Genomic DNA, 22,399 nt, shown 5'->3' on the forward strand with positions numbered 1-22,399 from the left:
TTGAGTCACTGGCAATTTTAATGCTTTATAAGCTGATAACAATGCTGTGTGAAAACAGGCAGAGATATGAAGGGTCAAAATAATTACTTATGAATTCTTGGAGAAACACTGTAAGAAATTTTAGGGAGGAAATCTTCTACATTTAATGTAAGGAATAAAAATGTGGGCAGATAACAGAATGGAAATAATCAGACAAATGAGAGGTCGGGTTGTTCCAGGACAGAGTAGAGGGTGCAAAAATAGGTACACTGTTTATAATTGCATGGGCCCAGGTATGCAAATGTGCTGTGTAAAGAAAGTACTTTTCTGATACAGTAACTGCTGCATTTCCTGTCAGGGAATGATACTTATATGTTCTTTACTAAAAAAAAATGAATAGATTTTAAATAAATCCTAGGCTTAACTGAAGTCTTTTTCAGCTACCGCCTGTAGTACCTCAGAGACCTGCTTGTCACGGATAGATGCACTCGGAGTCTCAGTGACCCTTTCTTTAGGCACTGGTATCTCAGTAATTCCAGTGCCCAGTTTCTTCTTTGATGAAACAAGCCCCATCTCCTAGTCATGCCAATTCTTGCTGCAGACTGTCTAGAAGGGATTGAATGTTCCTACTGGTGGCTCTGCTGTGCTATACATTTTTAGGAATGTCCTCAGCACCTATGTTTTCCAGCTAGATAGGGGAAGACCTGAAGCAGTTTACTTATGACGCAGACCATGTCCTAAGTCTGTTTTGTCAGGAAAGCTCTACTGGAAGATTGGGATTTCTTAGGTCAGGGCATATTTCTGTTTATGAGATTTTTTTGTTGTTGTTGTTTTCACTCCTTGTGTGTACTTACATGAAACAGTTATGCAGTAATCTGTGTCGTCTGACAATTTCACTGATAAGCTACAATTGATAAAAGTTGTCATTCAGGTAGAAGGAAAGCAATTGATTCATTTACTGTCATAAGCTGAAACTGTATTGGAATTCCGGGTTTGTGACTATAAACCCTTAATTTTAGTAACAAAGTGTTATGCTGCTGTTATGTCAGGATCAGTGTTTTGACGTGATTGTTGTTAAGTTTGGCCAAAATATTAGTTCATGATATCTAAGAGTCTTTCTGTTGCTGTGTTGAATAATATTGGAAAATGTTTTTGGTTTTACTTTATGCAAAGCAAAGTGTTGTTTTTATTCTCCTGGTTACAATTAAACGTTGCTCCTAGCATTATACCATCTAAATAAAAAAAGACAAATCCTTCTAAAATTTATTTCATGAGTACTTTAAATTTTTTAACAGATTCAGATAATAGCGATGCACAAGATGGTCCTTCAGATGCTGACTTTTGGAAAGGCCCTCTACAAGAAGCAGATGAAAAGTCACGGTTAGTTTGATCTAGTGAACTTGCAGCTAGTAAAATGTTCTGTGTCCATTCACAACTGAAAAGGCAGAGATTTTTTCCTCAGTGTTTTAATGAATATTCTGCCGTTTAAAATTAAGTTCGATCTTCTTCCATGTAGTGAACCTAAGTATGTTTTCTTTTTTTAAAAGAGGAGACATACACAGCACTAGAGGGGAAACCTTTGTCAAGCCACTGCCGTGCCACTGCTGTCTTACCCCTGCCATACTGTTAAAAATCTTAGAATCCTACCAGTCAACTCTCTGCTGTTGCACAGAAGGGGAATGTGAAGGGTGTTGGAACGTACTGAATAATTCAAAATGGTCTACACCACTTACAAATTGTCATCAGAAATGTGCTGAATCTTTTTCATACAAAGATCATCTGCTAGGTACAGATCCAAAGCAGGTCTTTCTTTGACTCTTTGTTTATTTGTTTGTTTATTTGTTTTGTTACAGGGAGGAGGAGTTCGATGAGTATTTTCAAGACTTGTTTCTCTGAAAGTCGAAATTGATGTAGGCTGATTTTCTTCATTAATTGTGAAGATGAAAGTGTGGAAATCCAAACATCATTAGGGACCAGAGACCTCCTTCTGCCAGCATGCCTTTTCTACAGTCACTCATATGGACCATCTCAGCAGATTATCTTTGTAGAAGGCGTCAGGTCTAAAAACTTTCTTTTTATTGTGGTAGGCTGTATACTCGTGAAATACGAGAATTAATATTTTCAGTTCAGTGCAAAAGATATATGGCACCCAAACGTAAAAGTAGGAAGGATGTAAACAAACAAGAATAAGAGTTTATTGACATTACATTAAGGAAGTTGGCTGCTTTTTATTTTACCCCAAACTTCAGTTATTGTCAGATTTTTGTAAAGGGCCATTTTGGAAGATTCTGTTATTAGTTTAAAGCCATACACTTTAATATATTCGTATTTCTAACTTATTAAACAAGAGTTAATAGCCTTAAATTTATTGGTCATGTAGACTTTAATATTCAGGTATTAGTCTCTGTAAGTATTTTCAAATGTTATTGGAGAAGTTCAGTTTTTACCAAATATGTATTTTGCTTGAATTAAGAAAACCGTATCCAAAATGTCTCCCCTACTCCTTAGAAAAGTTTAGTTCACTGTGACTTTGTTTTAATAGTCATAATATGATGTAACTGATAATTCCACTTACAAAAATCTGGTTAGTTGGTGAAATTTTTGATGTAAAAAATAAAGCGTGTGGCTTTTTACTGGAGGCATACATGTGACTTTTATGTTACCTATGGTTTCTAATCTCCTTAACATTGATTGAATGCTAATCCTTCTTTGAAGTGTGATCCTTAAATATGGAAGTAAAGAACAAATACTGCTTGAGAAACTCACTGGATCCATCTTCCTCTTCAAATTACAGCACAACTTCAAAATTCTTCATGTTATGTTTCCAACGAAATAATCTGCGCACGAATAGTTACAGTGGCTATTTTCTGTGTCGGATGAAAACTACTTTGGATATAAAGGGCAGACTTCTTTTACATTAAAAGTTCATGTTACTCTGAGGAAAGTTAATGTTGTATAAAATATATTTTTGATAAGTACTTCCCACTGTAGATATGTAAAGTATTTATAGTAAGTATTTGATATGGAAAATGTAACAGCAGAGATGGTTGCAGTGTATTGATGAACATTTTACATACACTCATGAGTAAGTTGAGAACGCTATTTACAAGTATTACTTAACATAATTACATTTTAAACAGTTTTTCCTTACATAATAGATGACAGTACAGGGACATATTTAGGGTGTCCTTGAGTAAGAAATAAACGTAGCCTTGCGTGAAGGCTTCTTTAGGTAAGAAGGTGGATTTAAAGGTTAATTCTCTGTCATCTTGCAAGCTTGGTTGAGAGTCAAATCCAGTCTGCAGCAATCTGCTTACATGTATGTAACTTGCCCAAAGGTGCTTTTGTCAAATGTGTTGCTATATTTGTTGCTTCAGGTATGGTATATTTTGTGTTCTGGACAACTAACTCCTCTTTGGGTCTTCAAAGTACAGTTATGAAATGGTACAGTATACATATTAAATACATCATTTAATACAGTTTGAATAAAATTACATTATTAAACTTGAAATAGCTTTCTTTAGTATCTGCATATAATACAGAAGATCATACATGATACTCAGTTTTATTTCATAACTAAGTTTGCATAAAATATTTGGCTCATGTATGAGCAAGGGTGTAATAAGTGGAATTTTTTGTGTGGATTCCTTTAATTTTGGGTGATAGTTGTACACAGTATCTGTGTTTGTAGAGGATTCTTAAAAAGGTGTATAATAGGGCAAATCATTCTCCTTCTCTGTGGATGCTGAGGATCCTTCAGAGAAAAAAAAAAAGCATGGGTCTGCTCTCTCTAAAGGGGGAGGAAAAGTGGCAGGATTGGGCCTGCACGTCAGACTTGTTTGCTGCAGGAATTGCATTTGACATCCGTCTGCTCTTAGGTTTGGAACTGGTTCTGGTGAATACTCAGATCCGTGCATAATATACTAGGCCGTTTTCCTTCCTTCCTCTGCAGGAGGAGCCGGCTTCGTGAGACCTGAGTAGGAGTTACAGTGTGGACTCTGTCATTCTTCAAAATCAGCAGGTTTTGGTAGGGAGGTCGTTGTTTACGAAGAGCTGATTTGTGTGCTGTCTGTCTTCTTGGTTGTAGAAAGGGAAGTAACGTGAATTCTGATGTGCTCTACTTCTGCCTCTCCCTCCCAAGATTAAATTGGTGCCAGTTCATTGGTTTTCAAATACTTTTGTTTACTGCATTTTAAAAAAGGTGCACTGGGAGTATGTGAGCCTTTTAAAATGCCTTTGAATGTAGATCCTGCTGTAGATATACTGGTATAGGTGTCTTAGTAAATCTTACTTGTGTGCAAAGTATGATGTTTACAGACAGCTTTTTTAGACTTCTACAATAAAAGGTGGTCAGTTCGGGACCTTTTAGGTGGACAAGAGTGTGGTTTCTCTGAGCTATGGCTACAATTTACAGATTTATGCTCAGTAGTTTTGAAGAAATACTGTGTACCATGTCCCTGCTTTTAATAGATGTGAGCCAAGGAATTGTGCTGAGCATTCCTAAAGTGGAGGAGATGTTTACTCTAGAACTTGATATAGTATTGAGAATGAAGGAAGAGGACAGTTCCAGATTAAGGAAATACACATAATATAAAAATCTAAATATACAAGTTAGGAAAATTGCAAATTTTTGTTTGAATTGTACATGTCAGATTTCATTCAGTAATTTTGTAGAAGGTCTGTCAAAATTATTTATATTATTTTCTGGACAGTGTGCCGAAGCTACATATTTTAATAAAAATACTGTATATAAATTGAGTGACTTGAAAAAATACCTAGCGCACACAGTTAACTCATTTTGCACCATTATTTTTTTCTTTTCCAGTTTTTAATTGTAACTGTTTACTCCATTAAAAATTATTTTCAACAAATGGCAAGTGTTTAAGAGCATTGTTAAGAGATCAGTCTATACTACTCTATGCAAAGCAGAAATCCACTGGAGCTCATTGAAGTTCTTTCTAGATGTCTTTTCTGTAGCAGCAACAGTGTCTGAGACAAAGAACTACAAAATTATACATGTTTTGGATTTTCCATCCTCTGCACTTCCGCCACCTCCAGCTGCATTTTCAGCTAAAAAAACAGAGAAGGAAAGTAAAGTGAGTATCTTCTGTTCATTTTAGCTGCTCTAATTTCTTGTTAAAAAGACGTTGCTTTTGTGACATGAATATTATGTGTGTTGACCTTCTGAAAATTGAATGTGCTTTCACTACTTGTCTGGAAAATGGAATAAGAAACAATACACATGCTAAAGCATGTATATATACGAGTGTGTATATAGTGTAGCAGTTGATGCCAACATTTCTTAAAGGACCAAACACACACTGAACCACTCTTACTGGAAAGTTTCAGTAGTTAAATATATATAACTCTGTCCCACACATACAAAACTGAGGTATGCAAGCCATGCAAAAGAAAGAAACTCTTGGATCAATATAATCTGTGAATATTTTTGAAGCAGATGATACAAAAACTTTAATTTGACCTGATTGTATAAGCCTTTATCCAACCCTGCAAGAATCCCTTTGTAATTACCAATTAAGAGAGAGAGACACGCTTTTTATCTTTGTTATCTATAGCTACTGATTCTGTTACTGTCTCTCTCAAATGATTCCACAGATGTTCATTGGTCATAGTTAAGATTCTTTCAATGTAATAAATTGCGTTTCCAGGTTCATTTAAGGTAAGATACCAATATTAGAATTAAAACTTACATTTGAAAGCTGTGGATCACCATGTTACTAGGTCATTTTCGACCCTTTCCACCTGCATTGAAACATGTCACATAATCAGTGTCCTACCCTCTGTAATTTGTGGATATAATCAACACTATGTTACTAACTATGTATTTTATTTTCTTAGTTTTATACTGTACTCTGGTTTTAGTTTCTGTTCTGAACTTTCCACTGTAGTGGTTCGGCAAATATGTTTATTTTGTTTTCTGTCTACTGAATGGCTGAGAATAGCCAGGTCAGTGTGATCTAGAGAAACCACCGTGGTTCAGCATGTATCAAATTATTGTTTATATGAACTGACTTAACAAACCCATATATTTACATGGCCTTGATTTGACAGTGTCAGATCTGTTCTTCACAAGTGTGCATGGCCTCATTCCAGTGCCCATTTTAAAAGATGCAAAATAATTCACTTACATTCTGCGATACGAAATACGCAAAGGTCAGATCCTTAGCTCCTGCAAATCAGTCTGTCCATGCTTGCCTGTGTAAGGTTCCTTGTGGGAAAATACTTCTGCCCTTAAGTGAGTGACTAAGTGATTCCAAAATACCAGTGATGTAAGATGGTCCTAACTTCAAGTGGGAGTAGAAATACCTGAGTCTTTCTGAATTTATAATGTAATTTTTATTTAACAACCTTATGCTTAAAGGCATAGGATCAGACTTTAGTAACTATAATCTTTGCCAAGAAAGCAAACGTAAAAGGAGGTTTCTGTGTAGGCCCAGGTTGTTTTGTTTTGTTTTGTTTTGCTGGTATTTCTGTGAAGTTCGGATGCTTACTTTCCAGTGTAAGGAAAGAGTACTTTGCTCATACTCGCAACCAGCTAGTTCTCAGCAATAAATTAATATTAAATAAATAAGAATATATGATTAATTGCAAAAAAAGTGTTTAAAAATAAATTTGGGACACAATGGGGTGGGCATAATTTCTGTGAAAGTGGGTGTAAACGGTATCACAGTGTGAGCAGGCCAAAATATTTGTAATTTTATTACAGTAATAATATTTGACTCATTTTGTTAAACTTCCCTTTCAGAAATCTGCTTTGCTTAAATCATGTAACTTACAGTACTTTTTTAATCACTTTGCAACAACTTCTTTTTTATTTTAGCATAGTATAATTTATTTTAGGAGCCAGTAATGCTCTAGTTCCACTTCACACTCTGACAGTAACTTAATGGGTGGCCTCGAGTAGCCTCTCACGTGAAATGTGAAGAACACTCACCTGTTTCCCACAGACACTGATTAACAAATAAATGTTTCAGTACTGTTTTACATTTTAAAGATGTGAAACACACACTTAAACTAAACTTTTTCTTCTTCAAACTAGCTGACAGTAAATCATTCTGTAGTCATCACATGCATTTATGTCTTATCTCTGAACCCTTTCAGTCATCTCAGCTGATTGGCAGAGCTGTTGACCTGCTGTTCCACATGCAATTGGGAATACAAATAACTGACTCATTTCACTCTTACACTTGAGTGATAGGTTCTCAGTTTCTATAAAATCAGATTCTCTTCTAGGTTATCATATGCAGAACCATACTTTCAATTTTAGGACTTGGGCTCTCTTAGGAAGATTAGTGTTACATTTATAGTATGAGTGAGTGTATTTCAGCCAAGAAACTGATGGTAGGGAGCTAGAGCCAAAAGCTTTATCTTAAACTCGGAAGAGAAGTGGGGATTTGCACTGCTTTTTTTATGTTCCAGATGCAGACTATCCATTCCCATCTCTTTTCCTTATTCATTTCATCTTCAGCTTAATCAAAGCACCTGAATACATTTGGGGCTGATTCCACGCCAAATTTTGATACTTTTCTAGTATTTCAGGTGAATACAACATTCACAGATAAACGGTGTTTAATTATGTTCAATTTTAAGTCTTAAGACGAAACCTTACATTCCCTTCACTTTTGTGATGGTCATATTCTCTATAATTCTGCAGTTTAGAAAATGAGGTCATTGTACTGGATTTGTGTAATCTTTAAAGGTTACGCCTCTTCCAAGTAAAGATAAAGCTAATTTGGCTAATTCAGAACTCTCATACCATTAGTATAATTCTTAATAGAATATTGCACAACTGCACTGCATGTGTGAATTTGAGAGAGAGAGAGAATATGTTGACTACCTTACAAATATATATAAATGAAAACCTTAGAAGTTACTTAACCTTTTTTGGCAGCTGCTTCTTCTTCTTCCTTTTTCTTTTGTTCCTCAATAACTTTCATCTTCTCTTCATATTCATCAGCTCGTGTTTTCCATTCAACCCTGTTGTTTTGAAGACCATCAAACATAGGTGTAATTTCCTTGTGAAACCTTGAGAATTCCTGTACAAACAATTTAAATTGGTAAGTTAGAAATTTGTAAACACCGATGATTTGTAAGGTCTGAATTTGTGGAAATACTGCTGCTTTGCAGAGAAGACATTAGCTTTTCTTTCTCTAATTCAGTATGCATGCTAGATTTATTAATTTGATTTGATATCGCATTTTTATCAAGCACTTGTTCTATCTCAGGTAGTGGGTTTTCTGTGGAAGAGAAAAAATTTTAAAAGAAATACTGTGAGTACCTGATGGTGCACAATTGAAAGCATGTTCTGGGCCATGCAGTGGTAGCATTTTACTGGAAATACCGTGTTGGGATAATAATACTCTATTGTGCACATAGTCAATTAGAAAAGATCTGGATTATATACTGCACATTTTAGTATATTCCCTAATCCTACATTTGATAGTCTGATTCATATAATACAATTATAACTATGATACAGGGTAGTTTATCATGTGATCGTCAATATCAGGATATAATAAAGAAGACTAGTATCCTATAGTATATTCCAAGCAGATGAGGATGTATCTGGAGATGTTAAATTATTACATGTCACTTTTTTGCCTGACATTTTGGAATACTATTAAAAGCTAGACAGGGATTAGTAATGTTGGCGTTTCAGTGCCTTACAGAAGATAGAGAATATCTATATTTCCAGAATATTGCAAGTTTCCTGTTTCCTTTGCTGTGCCACTAACTGCTTTCTCTAACCATCCACATGTTGCATACTTTTATTAAATGGGACTGTGAAGAATCAGTTTGGGCCTTCTAACTCAGTCTTTCAAGTTAGTAAAAAAACCTCAGTGCCCTCAAGTTTCACTGAGGTGTGAAGCAAATTCATAAAAAGTGAACATCTCTTAAATTTGCTTTGTGGGAGCGATTCATCTATGTAATGGAAGACCAAAAAATTGTGGCGGTTGTGGTAGTTGTTTACCCTGGGACCAAGAGTCCTGCTGCTGTCCATAATATTTTAACTGCAAGAGTTTGTCGCTCATTGTGCCATCAGAACTGCTGCAGTGGGAGAACTCAAAAAAATATTATTCTTACCTTGTACACAAATGTGCACACAAAGTCTATGAAACCAACTTGGAGCTTAGGTAGTTCATCTCCTTTGTTTCTGTCCATCATAGGCTAGAACAGAATAGCAGTAATTTAGATTATGTAGATATCATGGTTTTGGTATAATGATCTAGTAAGCTTTATGGACCATTATCTATTCCATGTTTTAATAACAGTTAATAGTGCTTAACACAGTGAAATTATGTAGTACTTACAATTGGTTGTTGCTGTAGCACAGTTCTTTCCAGGTCACCTTGCTCCCAGAATTCATTTGCAACCATGAGGGCAACCTGAATAATCAAAATTCAGTGGAAGTGTCAGCAGAAAGCAGTAAATTTAAATAAATACATAAAAGCACAAGGCTTTCCAGAAAATGCAAAAATGTTGATTAACCAAGAACTGGCATACTACTGCTTAAGCCAATGTATTCTCAGTTTACTACTTTATTATTACTACCTTCCCTTCCATAAAGAGAAGACTTATTTCCTGCTAGCTGTGTTGTCTATGAATAGTTTAAAAAGTTCTCCAGAAATATAGTAGTGTCAATAGAATCAATATTTTGTCTCACAGAAATTATTGGTCGATCACAATAGAATGCCACTCTTTAATCCCTGTAGAGATAGTCAAGTGGTTCTTTCAAAAATTACAGACACTCTCCAGTGTACTTAAGGCTTTTTCCAGCAAATGATCTCTACCAATATTCTGGTGTGTGGCGAGTAAATGATAGATTATTGTCAACACGAACAAGACAGTATTAGCAATGTAACAGAATCTTCTAGTACCTGGAGTGTGTATTGCTTAGAAAGGTCCACAAGTGTCTTGCAGTTGTATTTTGATCATGCATTGTTAAAACCTGTTCCTGTAAGGCTAAGTGATGAGCTTCAGCATGATGGCCAATAAATACTGAAGTACTTGGACTACTTATGTACAAAGCAGTGTCATAATATATTACAGAATTTATTTTTCGCGTGTTTAAGCTACTTTGAAATGGCACCAACATCTACAGGACAGACACAGTTAAATCATACTGTTGTTAAATCTGTACCTTAAAAATGCCTGAAAAATAGCAAAAGTTGGATAGCACAAATATAATTGAGTGATCTTTAAGGGTAGCTAGAATTGGGGATGCCAGTTTTAGCTGAAGGACAGAGAAGCGTGGAACAACTGTAGAGTGGTTGGAGGGAGGCATCATGGAACTCCTACAGTGACAGAAAAATGGAGGCGGTTTTCTGGAAACACTGTTGGGTGCAAATACCTAAATATCTATCAGATAATAATAAGTTGGTTGTTTTTTTTTTTAAATAATGGACCAAATGGGCAGTAAAACAGGTAGCAAATGCAGTATTGTCTGTTCAAAAAGTACCTACCTTACTTTGCACTTCCCAAGGTTTGGTTATAGCGGACAGGTCACATCCAGTCATCATCATAGCCCTTTGAAAACACAAAACAGGAGTATAGTTAGGATGATGATTGAAAGACAAAAAAAAGTCTAGATTTTTAAAGAAATTTAGATACCTAACATGCAGATGGATGCACATTTTGCACATTTTGAGAAGATCGTAGATCATAGATGTCTATTTCTAATTTAAAATCATGGTTACGCTCCTCATTGGACAATAACACCAAATCTTAATTTACATGTTTAGGTGCCCAAATTCTTTTAAAATCTGGTCCTAGATAACCTATTGAATGAAGAGTAAAATATTAACCACCTACATGATGACTTCTTTTTTGGTTGGGTCAATAGATATATATTTAATTGCCTCCTCTTCGGTTTCCATTTTTTCAATTGCATCCACAATCTTTTGAAACATAGTCCTTTTCCTGTTAAAACATTCCAATAAACCATATTTTAGTCAACAAAGGTTCCTGTGTTAAAAATGAAATACAAAACCAAATTTCTGATATTTATGCTTTTCCAAAGTAGTATCCTAGTCATAGTAGTATCAAAGTGACACCTTCTTCCCGTTGGATTCAAACTTTTCAGGTAACCTAACGCATTTAGATTTTACTATATACCACAAATAGCTTTCGATACTGTCTCTCACAGTATCCTCCTGGACACAGTGTCCAGCACACGGCTGGATAAACACGTAATGCATTGGGTGAGCAGTTGGCTGATGGGTCGGGCTCAAAGGGTGATAGTCAATGGGCTTACATCAGGCTGGTGGCCAGTCACTGGTTCTGCCAGGCTCTGCAGGGATCTGTCCTGGGGCTGGTACTCTTTAATCTCTTTGTTAATGACTTGGATGAAGGACTGGAAGGAATACTAATTAAGTTTGCTGATGACACAAAACTGGGAGGAGCTGTTGACACTCGAGGGCAGAGAGGCCCTGCAGAGGGATCTGGACAGCCTGGAGATCCGGGCAATCACCGACCGTATGAAGTTTAACAAAGGCAAGTGCTGGATTTTGCACCTGGGGCACGGCAGCCCTGGAGGTACATACGGAGTGGGGAGCGAGAGGCTGGAGAGCAGCTCTGCAGAGGGACCTGGGGGTTCTGGTTGATGGCAAGTTGAACATGAGCCAACAGTGAGCCCTGGCAGCTGAGAGGGCCAACCGTGCCCTGGGGGGCATCGAGCCCTGCATCGCAGCCGGGCGAGGGAGGGGATTGTCCCGCTCTGCTCTGCCCTGGTGCAGCCTCACCTTGAGCGCTGTGGGCAGTGCTGGGCTCCACAGTACATTAAGGATATAAAGCTACTAGGGAGTGGCCAGAGGAGGGCCATGAAGTTGGTGAAGGGTTTAGAGAATGAGGAGCAGCTGAAGTCACTTGGTTTGGTCAGGCTCGAGAAGAGGAGACTGAGGGGAGATCTCATCATGGTCTGCAGCCTCCTCCCAAGGGGAGGAGGAGAGGCAGGTGAGGATCTCTTCTCTCTGGTGACCAACGCCAGGACCCGAGGGAATGGCAGGGAGATGTGCCAGGGGAGGGTTAGGTTGGGTATTAGGAAAAGGCTTTTCACCCAGAGGGAGGTGGAGCCCTAGAACAGGCTCCCCAGGGAGGCATCACGGCACCAAGCCTGACAATATTCAGGAAGCACTTGGACAACACCCTCAGAGACATGATGTGAATTTTGGGGGTGTCCTGTGCAGGGACAGGAGTTGGACTTTATGATCCTTGTGGGTCCCTTCCAACTCAGGACATTCTATGATTCTATCTCAGAATTCTTGACAAAGAAACAAATAACCAATATCCTAACTCTTCATATTAAACTGGGGTGACATTCTTACTTCTTTAGGATTCCATGCTTGTTATTTCCTGTAATGTAATGATTGGGAAAAGTGAAGCAAATACTACTAAATATTCTTCCAGTTCCTCCCCTCAAAAATCCAAAGAGGCACTAAGACCTGACTGAGAAGAACTTTGAAAAACATAAACGTGTCTTGCTATTGCTTAATAAGTCTTTTAATTTGCATTTAGAATGAATTAAATAATGGAATTACTGTTCACTAACATTTAATAACTGCTGTTGGACAACTTACTGAATTGTCTCTTGTCTCCTGGCTTTAAACCGTCCCAGTCATAAGACACATGGACCAAAACAAAAGGGTCCATATATCTTTAAGGAAAATACCCATTATAGAAACACATTAAGTCAGTAACTTTGGAACAAGATGGATGATTTGATACTTGGAGTCTTTGGCATATTTTGCACTGGGAGCAGTTGATATATGCAGTTTTGTTTTTAAACCATAATCTTGATTTCCATGTTGTAAGCATACTCCTGTTTAGTATGAGTAACTGTAGTATGGTACGCTAAATAGCACACATGCACACAACCTTACAATTAGGCTAGAGAATCCACGCTTCTGAAATACAGTTTGCTGTAACTACAAGCCTATTTGAATTACCTGCTAAATGTATACTATTATATACATTTATGTGTTCTCTAATTTGAAAGCTTGTAATGAATCTAAGAATGTCTCGGGTTTTTACAAGAATTCAATATAATAACAATTTTAAATAATAGTTCTGTACTCTGCATATAAACAACTAAAAACTACAGTTACAAATTGTATAGGATTGACATTTTTTTCAGTAGGAAGTTATGCAGAATTTAGTACTTACTTGAAATACAAAGCCAAGTCAGTTGCTATTATTGCAACTTCAAATAAGTGTAGAACAGTTTCAAACTGGCGCTTATTTAGGTTCTGGAAGATGTTTAAACTCTGCAAGATGGAAAGTTTATTCATTCAATTCCTTTTATCACACTGTGTTTGGTTTGTATTATACAGGTTGTCTCAGAATAGTATAACAAAATTGGCCAACTACAGTCCCTAAATTAAAATAATGCTACAATTGAAAAATTATTCAATTGGTAAAGATGGCCCTTATTCACGGCTAATAAATGGCTAAATAACTGTGTGAACAGTAGGTGGATCTAAGATACTGTGCCCAGAGGCTGCACAAATAAATAAATCCACAGTGACTCAAATAGTTGCAAGTGCTGCCATTGCCATGTATAAATTAAAACCAAAGAAAACCACCTGTATTCCACATAATTAGTAAAGAAATGGCAGTTCTTCATATTTTTTTTACAGTTCACAGTCCATTAACCTAATTTTCCTAGACTCTTTAAAGCTTCACAGTAGATACCTTTTCCTCCTGTTAACCTGCATCAGCACAATTGCCTGCAGTGCTGTTACAGACCTGCTGTAGTAAGTGCAATGGTCTTTTCCTCAGGCAAAGGGAATGAAAGCATCAAACTCTGCATTTTTCTGAGTGTCCTGGTTTTCCTTCCTTCTTTAAATGAGAGCACAGGGCACAGCGATGCCACTGTTGAGAGCCTCTGGAGATCCTGACAACTGCTCCACCAAAAAGCAGGGGTTAGTCCCTGGCATCTCACAGGCCTTGCCTGTTAAATCTCTAATTTCCTTGCAAAATATTTCTTAAAGAGTTGTAAATAGTCTCTTCCCTTGTATCCAGGACAGAGCTGGGCCCTGCTGAGGGAAGGATGGCCGATCCCTGCCAGAAGAGCGGGGCTCCGTGGGGCAGAGGGCCTTGGTGGGCTGCACTGCCGCCCTTTTGTTGAGTCTGAGGAGACTGTGGTGTGCAGCCCCACCTCCGTGGCTGCTGGGGAAGGGAGGCCGAGGGTGCCTGCCTAATTCAGGGAAGATAAGTAATGGGAGCTGCAGCAGAGCCTCACGATATCACCTTCTGTGTTTTAGCAAGGAAAGGTGGGGGTGGTGTCTGGCCTGGGGGTAAGGGGACCCTCCATAAACAGCTCCATCCCTTTGCTCCTCAGCTGACAGCCAGCAGCTGAACTCGGATCTCCTGGACCAGGGGCAGCAGTTTAATTACATTGTTTTCTATTAAGGTATTGTATTTTCCCCTTTGTTTTTAACATCAGCTGTTTTGTGAAAGTAGGAAAAACCTGAATAGTGTGAGTGAGGCCCAGAAGAAAAGCATTTCTATCTTTAGTGACTGTGAGTCTATTTCAGGTGGAATTACTAGTGTTCTCTAAAAGTGGACAATGTATAAGAAATTTGGCTTAAACTTCTGAATTTTAGCATAATTTCTTAATCTGGACCTAGAGGAATGATTGAGACACAGTGAAATTTGGAACACCATAACTTAATTGGATCTTTTGTGTTGATCAGTGTGAGCAGAAGGTTCATGCAGACGTACCTCATCTTGCAGTAGGGTTTTACTGTACTCTAGGTGATGCCTTTCTAAAATGGAAGAGCCGTGAAGTTTTGCCAGGGGAGCAGCTGACCTGTTGAAAAAGAAACAATTCTTTATAATATCTTGGAGGCAAAATTTTTGATTCAGGATTCAGATTTTTAGGATTAAAATGCTTCTGATCTGTGTGTTCAATGGTTTAATCTATATATCTTAACCATTGGTTAAGCAGAGCAAAAAATGCTTGCCTTCACTGTTGTGACGGAGTAGTGATGGGAATTGGAGGACACTGGGTGTTCAGTGCCCACTAAAGTCAAAGCTGTGGTTCGATGCCTCAAAACTCAAAATCTGTGTTGTTTTGTCTTGCACATTCAATTTTGCTGTTTGTTTAATCTATGTACTTTCTGTGTACCTTAAAAATAGCCTTCATGCATCTTTTAGTATTCATGTGTGGCATGGCTTTTGAACTCTTGCCTGTCTGTAATGACTGTGGGCCATGTCCCCTGTGATTCTAACTTACTGTAAGTAAGTTAAATCTAAAATAACAGTATAATGGGGTTTCATTCCTCTGATGCCCTTGGGCTCCTCCCCTCCCCACAAATCACCCTTTTATGGACTGCACAAGTCCTGTCATCTGTGTTCAGTCTTATTACAGAGCTCAAAGCATTCCTCTGACATTGGACTAAGTTTCAAGCAGAGGAAATTCTGCATCAGACTATGGTAGTGGGATGAAGGGAGAAGTGTCCTGTCTACATAGGCTCCAGGTGGTTCTGCATGTTTGGAAGTGTATTCTCCTCCTTTCTTCCCTTGGCTAATAACTCTGTTCCTCAGATAACCCAGGGTGGAATTGCTGCATACTACCTGTATTTTCAGACTTGTGATTAGGACTGTCGTGGTAAAGCCTGATAACTTTTATAAATAGCTTTATTGCGTATAACCTCACGTAGAGGGCTTTCAGCTAGGGAAGACCACAGTAGGAAGATTTAAAACCTCACTTAAACTTATTTGGATGAGAGGCAATCTGCTGAATGAGAATCAGCATCTGTCATTCTCTCTCTCCTACGTCACCTGGAGAATCCCTGAGAATAATCAGAAAATCCCCTCGCATCACTGCTCGAGCATGCAGGCTGAAGCGCCTCTCCTGAGAGGACTGTATCCAGGATCAGAGGAGGAGGATGAATCATTCTGGAGGTACAGTTGGTGGGAAACTGCACTCAGAAAATGATGGTTACAATGTTCTGGTACACGTGACATTCTGAGAAACCGGTGTTCTCTAGCTGGCACATAGAAAGAAGCCCTAACAGATCACATAAAAGAATAAATGGTAGATTTTTCACTCTTCAGGAGAAGAGTGGGTCTCACCATGATAGGTAATGTTGTAATAAAAAGGTAGGTTTAAAGCAAAATTGATTAATATTGTTTTATAGCAAGCATCTACTAATTAACACTGTTGCATAACAACCAAGGGAAAAATCACAAAGAAATCCTTTAGAATATGTTGTCAGAACAAAAGGAGCATGAAGTGCAAAGCTTAACCTCATGATGTATAACTTACTGGCTTGTGGACCCAGTGGCAGACCACAAGCTCAGAATCCTGTATAACACAAGGAGATTACACCTCAGGAAATTACCTACGTCAATCAGTAAACTGAGGGGGTGGGGGAGAACAACTGAGCTAGTCGAATCAGGCAGTAGAAAACAGAAAAAGAATGCATCTTAAATACTGTCTCCCTCTCAAGTGGCCCTCATCTATGCCACATTCTGAATCCCCCTCCAGAAAAGTGCTTATGCCCTGTCTTGAAAAAAAGTAATCCAGTTAGGCACTTTAATTTCTCATTTCTTTGTGGCCTCATGTGCATGAGGCTCTGCTGCCATACACGCATTGCAAGAGCTTAATCTCTCTTTAAAATGAATTGCAACTCCAGGAGATCATTCTAAGATTCTGCTTTTGCATTTTGTCTTTGTGTTCCAGCTGTCATGACAAATGCTCAGAGGCAGAAATCTGTAGGGTAAATGTTCATTCATGCCAGATTAATATGGAATATATACCTTATACTTTTGCAAGTTTTGACATGTTGGTTTTTTTTTCATTTGCCACTAAAAATACTACATATCTGTGTATTTGAGCATTTGTACTTACTTCATTTGATACAAGTTATTGGTCCCTCTGTGATCAATGTCATGGCAGAAAGCAGCAGCAACCATGGCAAAGGCTTCTAGATCAGTATAGTATTTCTTTATTTTGCCTGTCTGTAAGAGAAAAGACAATTCTGAGTGCATACCTTCCTGAATTTTGTAGTTGTATTTGAAAAGAAAACTAAATAATGACTGTAAGGTTAATATTAGCAATTTTACCATCAGCAGAGTAAACATTGTCTGTCCCACATTGAATCCATGTCGCCAGTTATGGTAAGTGATATCTCGATAACCCTTCCTGACTGTGTACATCCATCTTGTAAGGACCTATTATGAGCAAAAGAGATTAAGACTGTGCTGTTAATTGAAACAGAATGATGGAATTCCTATAAAGTTACTGTAATAATGTGCAAGTTCTATGAAAATAATTGCTTTTCGTTGAATTAAACATGGAAACAGCAAATTGTTCTTATGTAAATGCACGTTGATTTAATTCTTTCCATAGCTTACACAATTTCAGGATTGTTTTTAAGTCTTTATGACAAATACGCAAATATTTAATTAATAATGGAATATTGTTATCCATATGATTAATATTTTAGTATTGCCTACTTCTATATTGAAGTACCTACAGTCAGCCTTTTTTATTCTATCTTAAAGCAAATATAAACAAGACAAAATAAATCGTACCTCAGCTGGGACTTTGAACTTTTCAACAACATTTATCTCAAAGAACAGTCGTATTCCACAAGTTATCAGGCCATGCTCTGTAACAGGAAAGTCACTGAAGCGGAATTCATACAGTTCTAAATCTTTTGGATCAGGTAATTCTTCTTTCTGTTGGGAAAAGTCAAAAACACAAGGGGTATTTTCCAGGTAGAATAAAATTGGAAAAACTTCTTTTTCATGTCTGACTTCAGTAGAGACATTGCCTAAGAACAGTACGCCTAGTATGTCTTCAAAGACCTCAGGTTTCAGTTCAAACTAAGGTGTATTAAGTTATGAAACAGTCATGATACTGCTGGCTTTCTTCTCAAAGAGGATGGGTAGAAGTATTGGCCAGACAGTGTTTCTTCCTACTCTGAATTCCAGCGCAATTTGTTGTGACCATCTCAATATTTCCTTAGTTCTGAAATTTCAGGCCTTGGAATTTCTCCTTCCTGGTATAAAGTCCTATGATTCTTCCACTTTTAGCCTGGTCTCAAGGATGCAGTTCATTTTTTTTCACAACCAAAATTATTTTTTTAAAGTGTTGCTCTTTCCTTTTGGATCTTAAGAATAGTGAAGAATATAGTGACCAAAACCAACCTGTCTAGAACAAAACATTTGTTTCTTTTACAGTAGAATAAAGTGTAACAACAACTTTTTTTTTTTAAATTATTATTAATGGAAGGCTTACCTACCCATAGCCTTGTCTTCTCTTGGAGAGGCTATAGGTAAGCAAAGATTCCTGTACATTTTTTAACCCCTGGAGTGCTGGTGGTCTGTTTCTGCTCCACAGCCAACTCTCATAATTAGTCTGTCTTACCCTGTCTCCTGTGACTGTCTCTCTTTGTCTGTGATAGCCTATATACACTTAATAGACAAACCCATAAGGTTGATTTGGCACGTGGAAAGTGGACTGGAGAATCCTACAAGATCAGATGTAAAAATTCACAAATCTTATTTGTGTCCTCGTTTGTCTGCTTGCAGTAGATTCTTGACTGCTTGGTTCTTGAATGATCTCAGTATATGCATAAAGTAAAAATCATTACAATGTTTAAATGTAAAAAGCATATAGAATTCATGGTTATTATGACTTACTTCAAATTCCTTAGAGTCATTTACTTTCTAGTGCTGTAGCTGGTGGTGATTCTGTCCTAGTCATTGCCTTTCTGTAATTTACAGCATTCTGAACAATCCCAACCACTGATGAAAATGAGGGATCGTTCCAGAAGTAGTGGACTGTATAAGTACATAATCTTTTCCCCATGTACTAAATTCATTAGAAGCTGTCTGGATACCATTCCAGGATTTTTCTCTCTCTGAAGGGCAGATAGAGAGCTTAGGCCAGCTCTTCCCTGTACTGAAGAACCTCTATAAAATATATAATAAATTCTAAAACGTGGAGGATACAAAAGTTAAGAAGCCTGTATTAAACTTGCATTGCCTATTTTGTATACATTTTATAGATTCATATTGAATAGCCTAACTGGTAATAGCGATATTAGTGAACTGTTTTATAACCCTTTTCATCTGCATACCTCAGAGCCTAGGGAGAGCGGTATTATATTTTAAAGGATGTGCCCCAATCCAAACAAGAATTAATTCAGGGAAGTCTAATGCAACATGAAAAATAGATTATATGATCACAATTACTCCCTTGCTCGACAGTAGCCTATAAACGTTCTCCGTTTACAGATAAGGAAAAAAGGTGACTGAATGTACGCATATATTTCAACAAATAAGGCTGAACATGCATGCAAAGGTATTTTCTTCTCCCTGGGATTTTCCTTTACATCTACTCTGATCTGAGGTCAAGGACAAAGACACCTGGAGCAGTGGTGTTCTAAGACCCATTACTTTGTGAATCACCAGATCTAGAAACACCTGCTTTATCTCATTAGCTATCTGGGATTCCAGGTCTTATTATAGGATAAAGCATTTGCATGTAGCCTTGGCAGTGCAGAAGATATTAGACCTTTGAATTTGTGACCCCACAATGTTGGGAGAGCTCACGTTAATTGCTTTTTGGAGATTTAAAAATTCATACCAGTATTATGTGTTTACATTTGGAGTCTGTACCATAATAATCACTCGTTGCTCTACCAGTAGAGAGATTTTATAATGTTTATCTATTAATTTTTGCAATTCTTCATGCAACTAAATTAAAATTTACTTTAAAAGGTATGTGAAGCTACACACGGTCTGTTGATGTTTTTTGGTTTCACCACTTGCAAGCTGTGTGACTACCTGTTTTCTGGGACCCAGTCAAACCTTAACACCGTTGCATTCTGGCATGTACAGGTACATAATTAAAAACAGTTTAATGAGATTTTTTCCCTATGGCTATGTCTACGTTAGCAAATGTGGTAAAATAGGAGGAAATGTGTGAAGCGGTTGGTACTGGAAATCAATAGATTTGTGTGTATTTGGCCTTTTTTTTTCAGCCGAGCTCTATTTTGATCCATTAACAGTGGGAGTTCATTCAGTGTTTTCCTGGAGCACATCTGAGTTTTGTTTCAGATGAAGTAAGCATGTGCTCCAGGACTGTGCCACAAGAAAAAACAAAGTGCACTAAGTGAGCACAAACAGGCACTCCCTGTCTGGATTGAAATACTAAGGCAGCTGGAGGACTGCACATTCTGGAAAAGAAAGTGCATTTTTGGTTTAGTAGTAGATTTTTAACTGATTAGGTCGAATCTGTTTCACCACTGTGAAGTCACTGATCACTGCCTTCGGACTCCTCTCCCTAAGGAAATGCAGGAAAAATAATCTGAAAGTAGGTTAGTTCCACTGGACACTCCTGCATGTGTTCTCTTGCTCAGAATGAAAATGGCTTTACATCAATGTCCCTTCTTTTATTTTCAAAATTAAATAAATTCAGTTATAGGTATAGCACTGTCCCCATGGATATTTAAAGAAGTTAAACACTTTAAATGTTAATTCACATAAATGTTTCTATATAACTCTGACTGTCCAAGTCTGTTGATATATATTTGGGACAGAATGTTTCCCTGTAGGTAACAGTGGGGTCTGCACGTAGAAGAACCGAAGAGGTTGAAGATTGGTTATTAAATCAACTCCATCTAGCTTGTGGAACTGATAGCTAAAATCAATTGATTAATCAGGATTTCGCTATACACAACTTTTTCTATGAGGAAACATTACTATCTGATGTAAACAGAATTTTCACTTTAATGACTTACCAAAATCCTGATAAGATCCTTTTCATCACAGTCTTCTATACTATTTACATTTAATTTCTCCTTGTATTTCTAAAAATGAAAATGAGAAAGAAAATCAGTTTTTGTGTAGCAAATTTCCTCCTTTAATTTTGTGACCGTGGACAGAAACTTACCAGTATAGACTGAACTTCAGAAGGGGTGGCCTTTGTCTGGTACATGAGCATTTCCTGAGCAATGTCTTTCCTGTTTTCAAGCTTGTTCATTTTGTCATAAGTGTCAGTGTTTAACACAGACCACCCCAGGAACTGTGTGAGAGTCTGGAACAAAGCCAAGGAAAGCGGAGATGACACCATGACAACAAAATTAAATGGACAATTTGAATTTACGTTTCTTAAACTCCAGTTTGCGGTAGTGCCCTTTGAAAAGCAAGGTATAACTCTGCTTGTTAGAGGTCTTTACCTTCCATCAACAGGTTCGCTTAGTACCTCACAGCATTTAATGATGTTGTCTCAACCTAGTAATTAGGGGCCCATATTCTGGTTTTGTACACAGGACTTCGAGGTTTATGAAGCTTAAGTTAGCTGAAGGGACTTGGATACACTGTGTAGCATCTTATCTTGCCCAAGTGCATGTGACCATGAATGCTCTGGGAACTGTCATGATCACAGGCACAACATCCATTGCAAGCAGCACACCGTACCTGCTTACTCACTGCTAATTAGGAGATGCTGACCATCACTAAAAAGTCAAATGATTAAAAATAAACTTATATCTGACTTTTGTTCATTATTGCAATGTAAATAATGTCTCATAAATCTTCAGGTTTATAAAGGGAAATAAAATTTCTGATTCTTAAGAGACTATAGTGAAGAAGATAGACATTTGGTTGGATGTTAATATAGCCTATTTGAAAAATTTTAGACATTTAAAAATTACTTTTTACAATAATATTTTTATTAACATTGTGTGGCTCCTTAAAGCCTCTAATCTTATTAAGCTTACTTCAATGATCTGTTCATCATACTCGTCAAAAGGTTTTCCATCTTTCCTATTGTAAAATGTTGCAACTCCCACAATTTCTTCTTTTTTGTTGACAATAGGCAATGACAGGACATTTTTGATGACCCATCCGGTCTCATCCACTGGTCCTTTCTGTAGGAAAGCCAAAGAACAGGAAATGTTTTATATTTCTTTGAAAGTAGTAATACAGCTATTGATATAGGCAATGTAACACTAAGGCCAGTGCATCACAAGCAAAGTAGAAATTATTTATGTAATCAACTGTGTAATTCATTGGTGGGAAGCATTAGGATGTTTTTCTACAACATCTATAATTATTAACATTACTGGAATTACCTGAAATGTGAAATATTCATCTGCGGGTGCATTCATCATGTTACAAATCTGCAGGATAAAGAAAAGGAGACATTGTTTAAAGAGAATATAACGTGCACCAAGACTTGGCCTGATATTTTAAAAAGGCATATTTATTTACTAAGCTAACAACAGTGAGCACCCTAGCTAACTACAGAAATTAAAACTGTTCCTATTAAATTAGATGTGGTTATTCTAACAGACGTCATTCTGGAGTGCTTGTAGCAAGCTCCCTCATGCATGATGTCTCACAGTGCATAAGCATAATGGTCAAGAAAACCACTGCC

At 37.4% G+C, this 22,399-nt stretch overlaps 2 protein-coding genes across 2 annotated transcripts in view; one reads left to right on the top strand and one right to left on the bottom strand.

Moving 5' to 3' along the window:
• The window catches only part of LOC142063852 (protein FRA10AC1 homolog), a 26,392-nt gene extending 23,775 nt beyond the window's left edge, over window positions 1-2,617 (top strand). Inside the window, exons 13-14 of the mRNA XM_075108148.1 lie at window positions 1,275-1,359; window positions 1,833-2,617. Coding sequence (XP_074964249.1) covers window positions 1,275-1,359; window positions 1,833-1,875 — 128 coding nt within the window. The 3' untranslated portion in view covers window positions 1,876-2,617. The remainder of the gene's footprint in view (window positions 1-1,274; window positions 1,360-1,832) is intronic.
• PDE6C (phosphodiesterase 6C) overlaps window positions 2,528-22,399 on the bottom strand; it is a 33,059-nt gene continuing 13,187 nt past the window's right edge. Inside the window, exons 8-22 of the mRNA XM_075108149.1 lie at window positions 22,095-22,142; window positions 21,741-21,890; window positions 20,912-21,055; window positions 20,760-20,828; window positions 17,542-17,688; window positions 17,071-17,178; window positions 16,856-16,965; window positions 14,722-14,809; window positions 13,162-13,262; window positions 10,813-10,920; window positions 10,464-10,527; window positions 9,312-9,386; window positions 9,085-9,168; window positions 7,880-8,036; window positions 2,528-5,049 (exon numbers count right to left, since the gene is read on the bottom strand). Of these exons, the coding sequence (XP_074964250.1) occupies window positions 4,982-5,049; window positions 7,880-8,036; window positions 9,085-9,168; window positions 9,312-9,386; window positions 10,464-10,527; window positions 10,813-10,920; window positions 13,162-13,262; window positions 14,722-14,809; window positions 16,856-16,965; window positions 17,071-17,178; window positions 17,542-17,688; window positions 20,760-20,828; window positions 20,912-21,055; window positions 21,741-21,890; window positions 22,095-22,142 (1,521 nt within the window). The 3' untranslated portion in view covers window positions 2,528-4,981. The remainder of the gene's footprint in view (window positions 5,050-7,879; window positions 8,037-9,084; window positions 9,169-9,311; window positions 9,387-10,463; window positions 10,528-10,812; window positions 10,921-13,161; window positions 13,263-14,721; window positions 14,810-16,855; window positions 16,966-17,070; window positions 17,179-17,541; window positions 17,689-20,759; window positions 20,829-20,911; window positions 21,056-21,740; window positions 21,891-22,094; window positions 22,143-22,399) is intronic.

This window comes from Phalacrocorax aristotelis, chromosome 12 (assembly GCF_949628215.1).
Source record: "Phalacrocorax aristotelis chromosome 12, bGulAri2.1, whole genome shotgun sequence".
Taxonomy (NCBI): domain Eukaryota; kingdom Metazoa; phylum Chordata; class Aves; order Suliformes; family Phalacrocoracidae; genus Phalacrocorax; species Phalacrocorax aristotelis.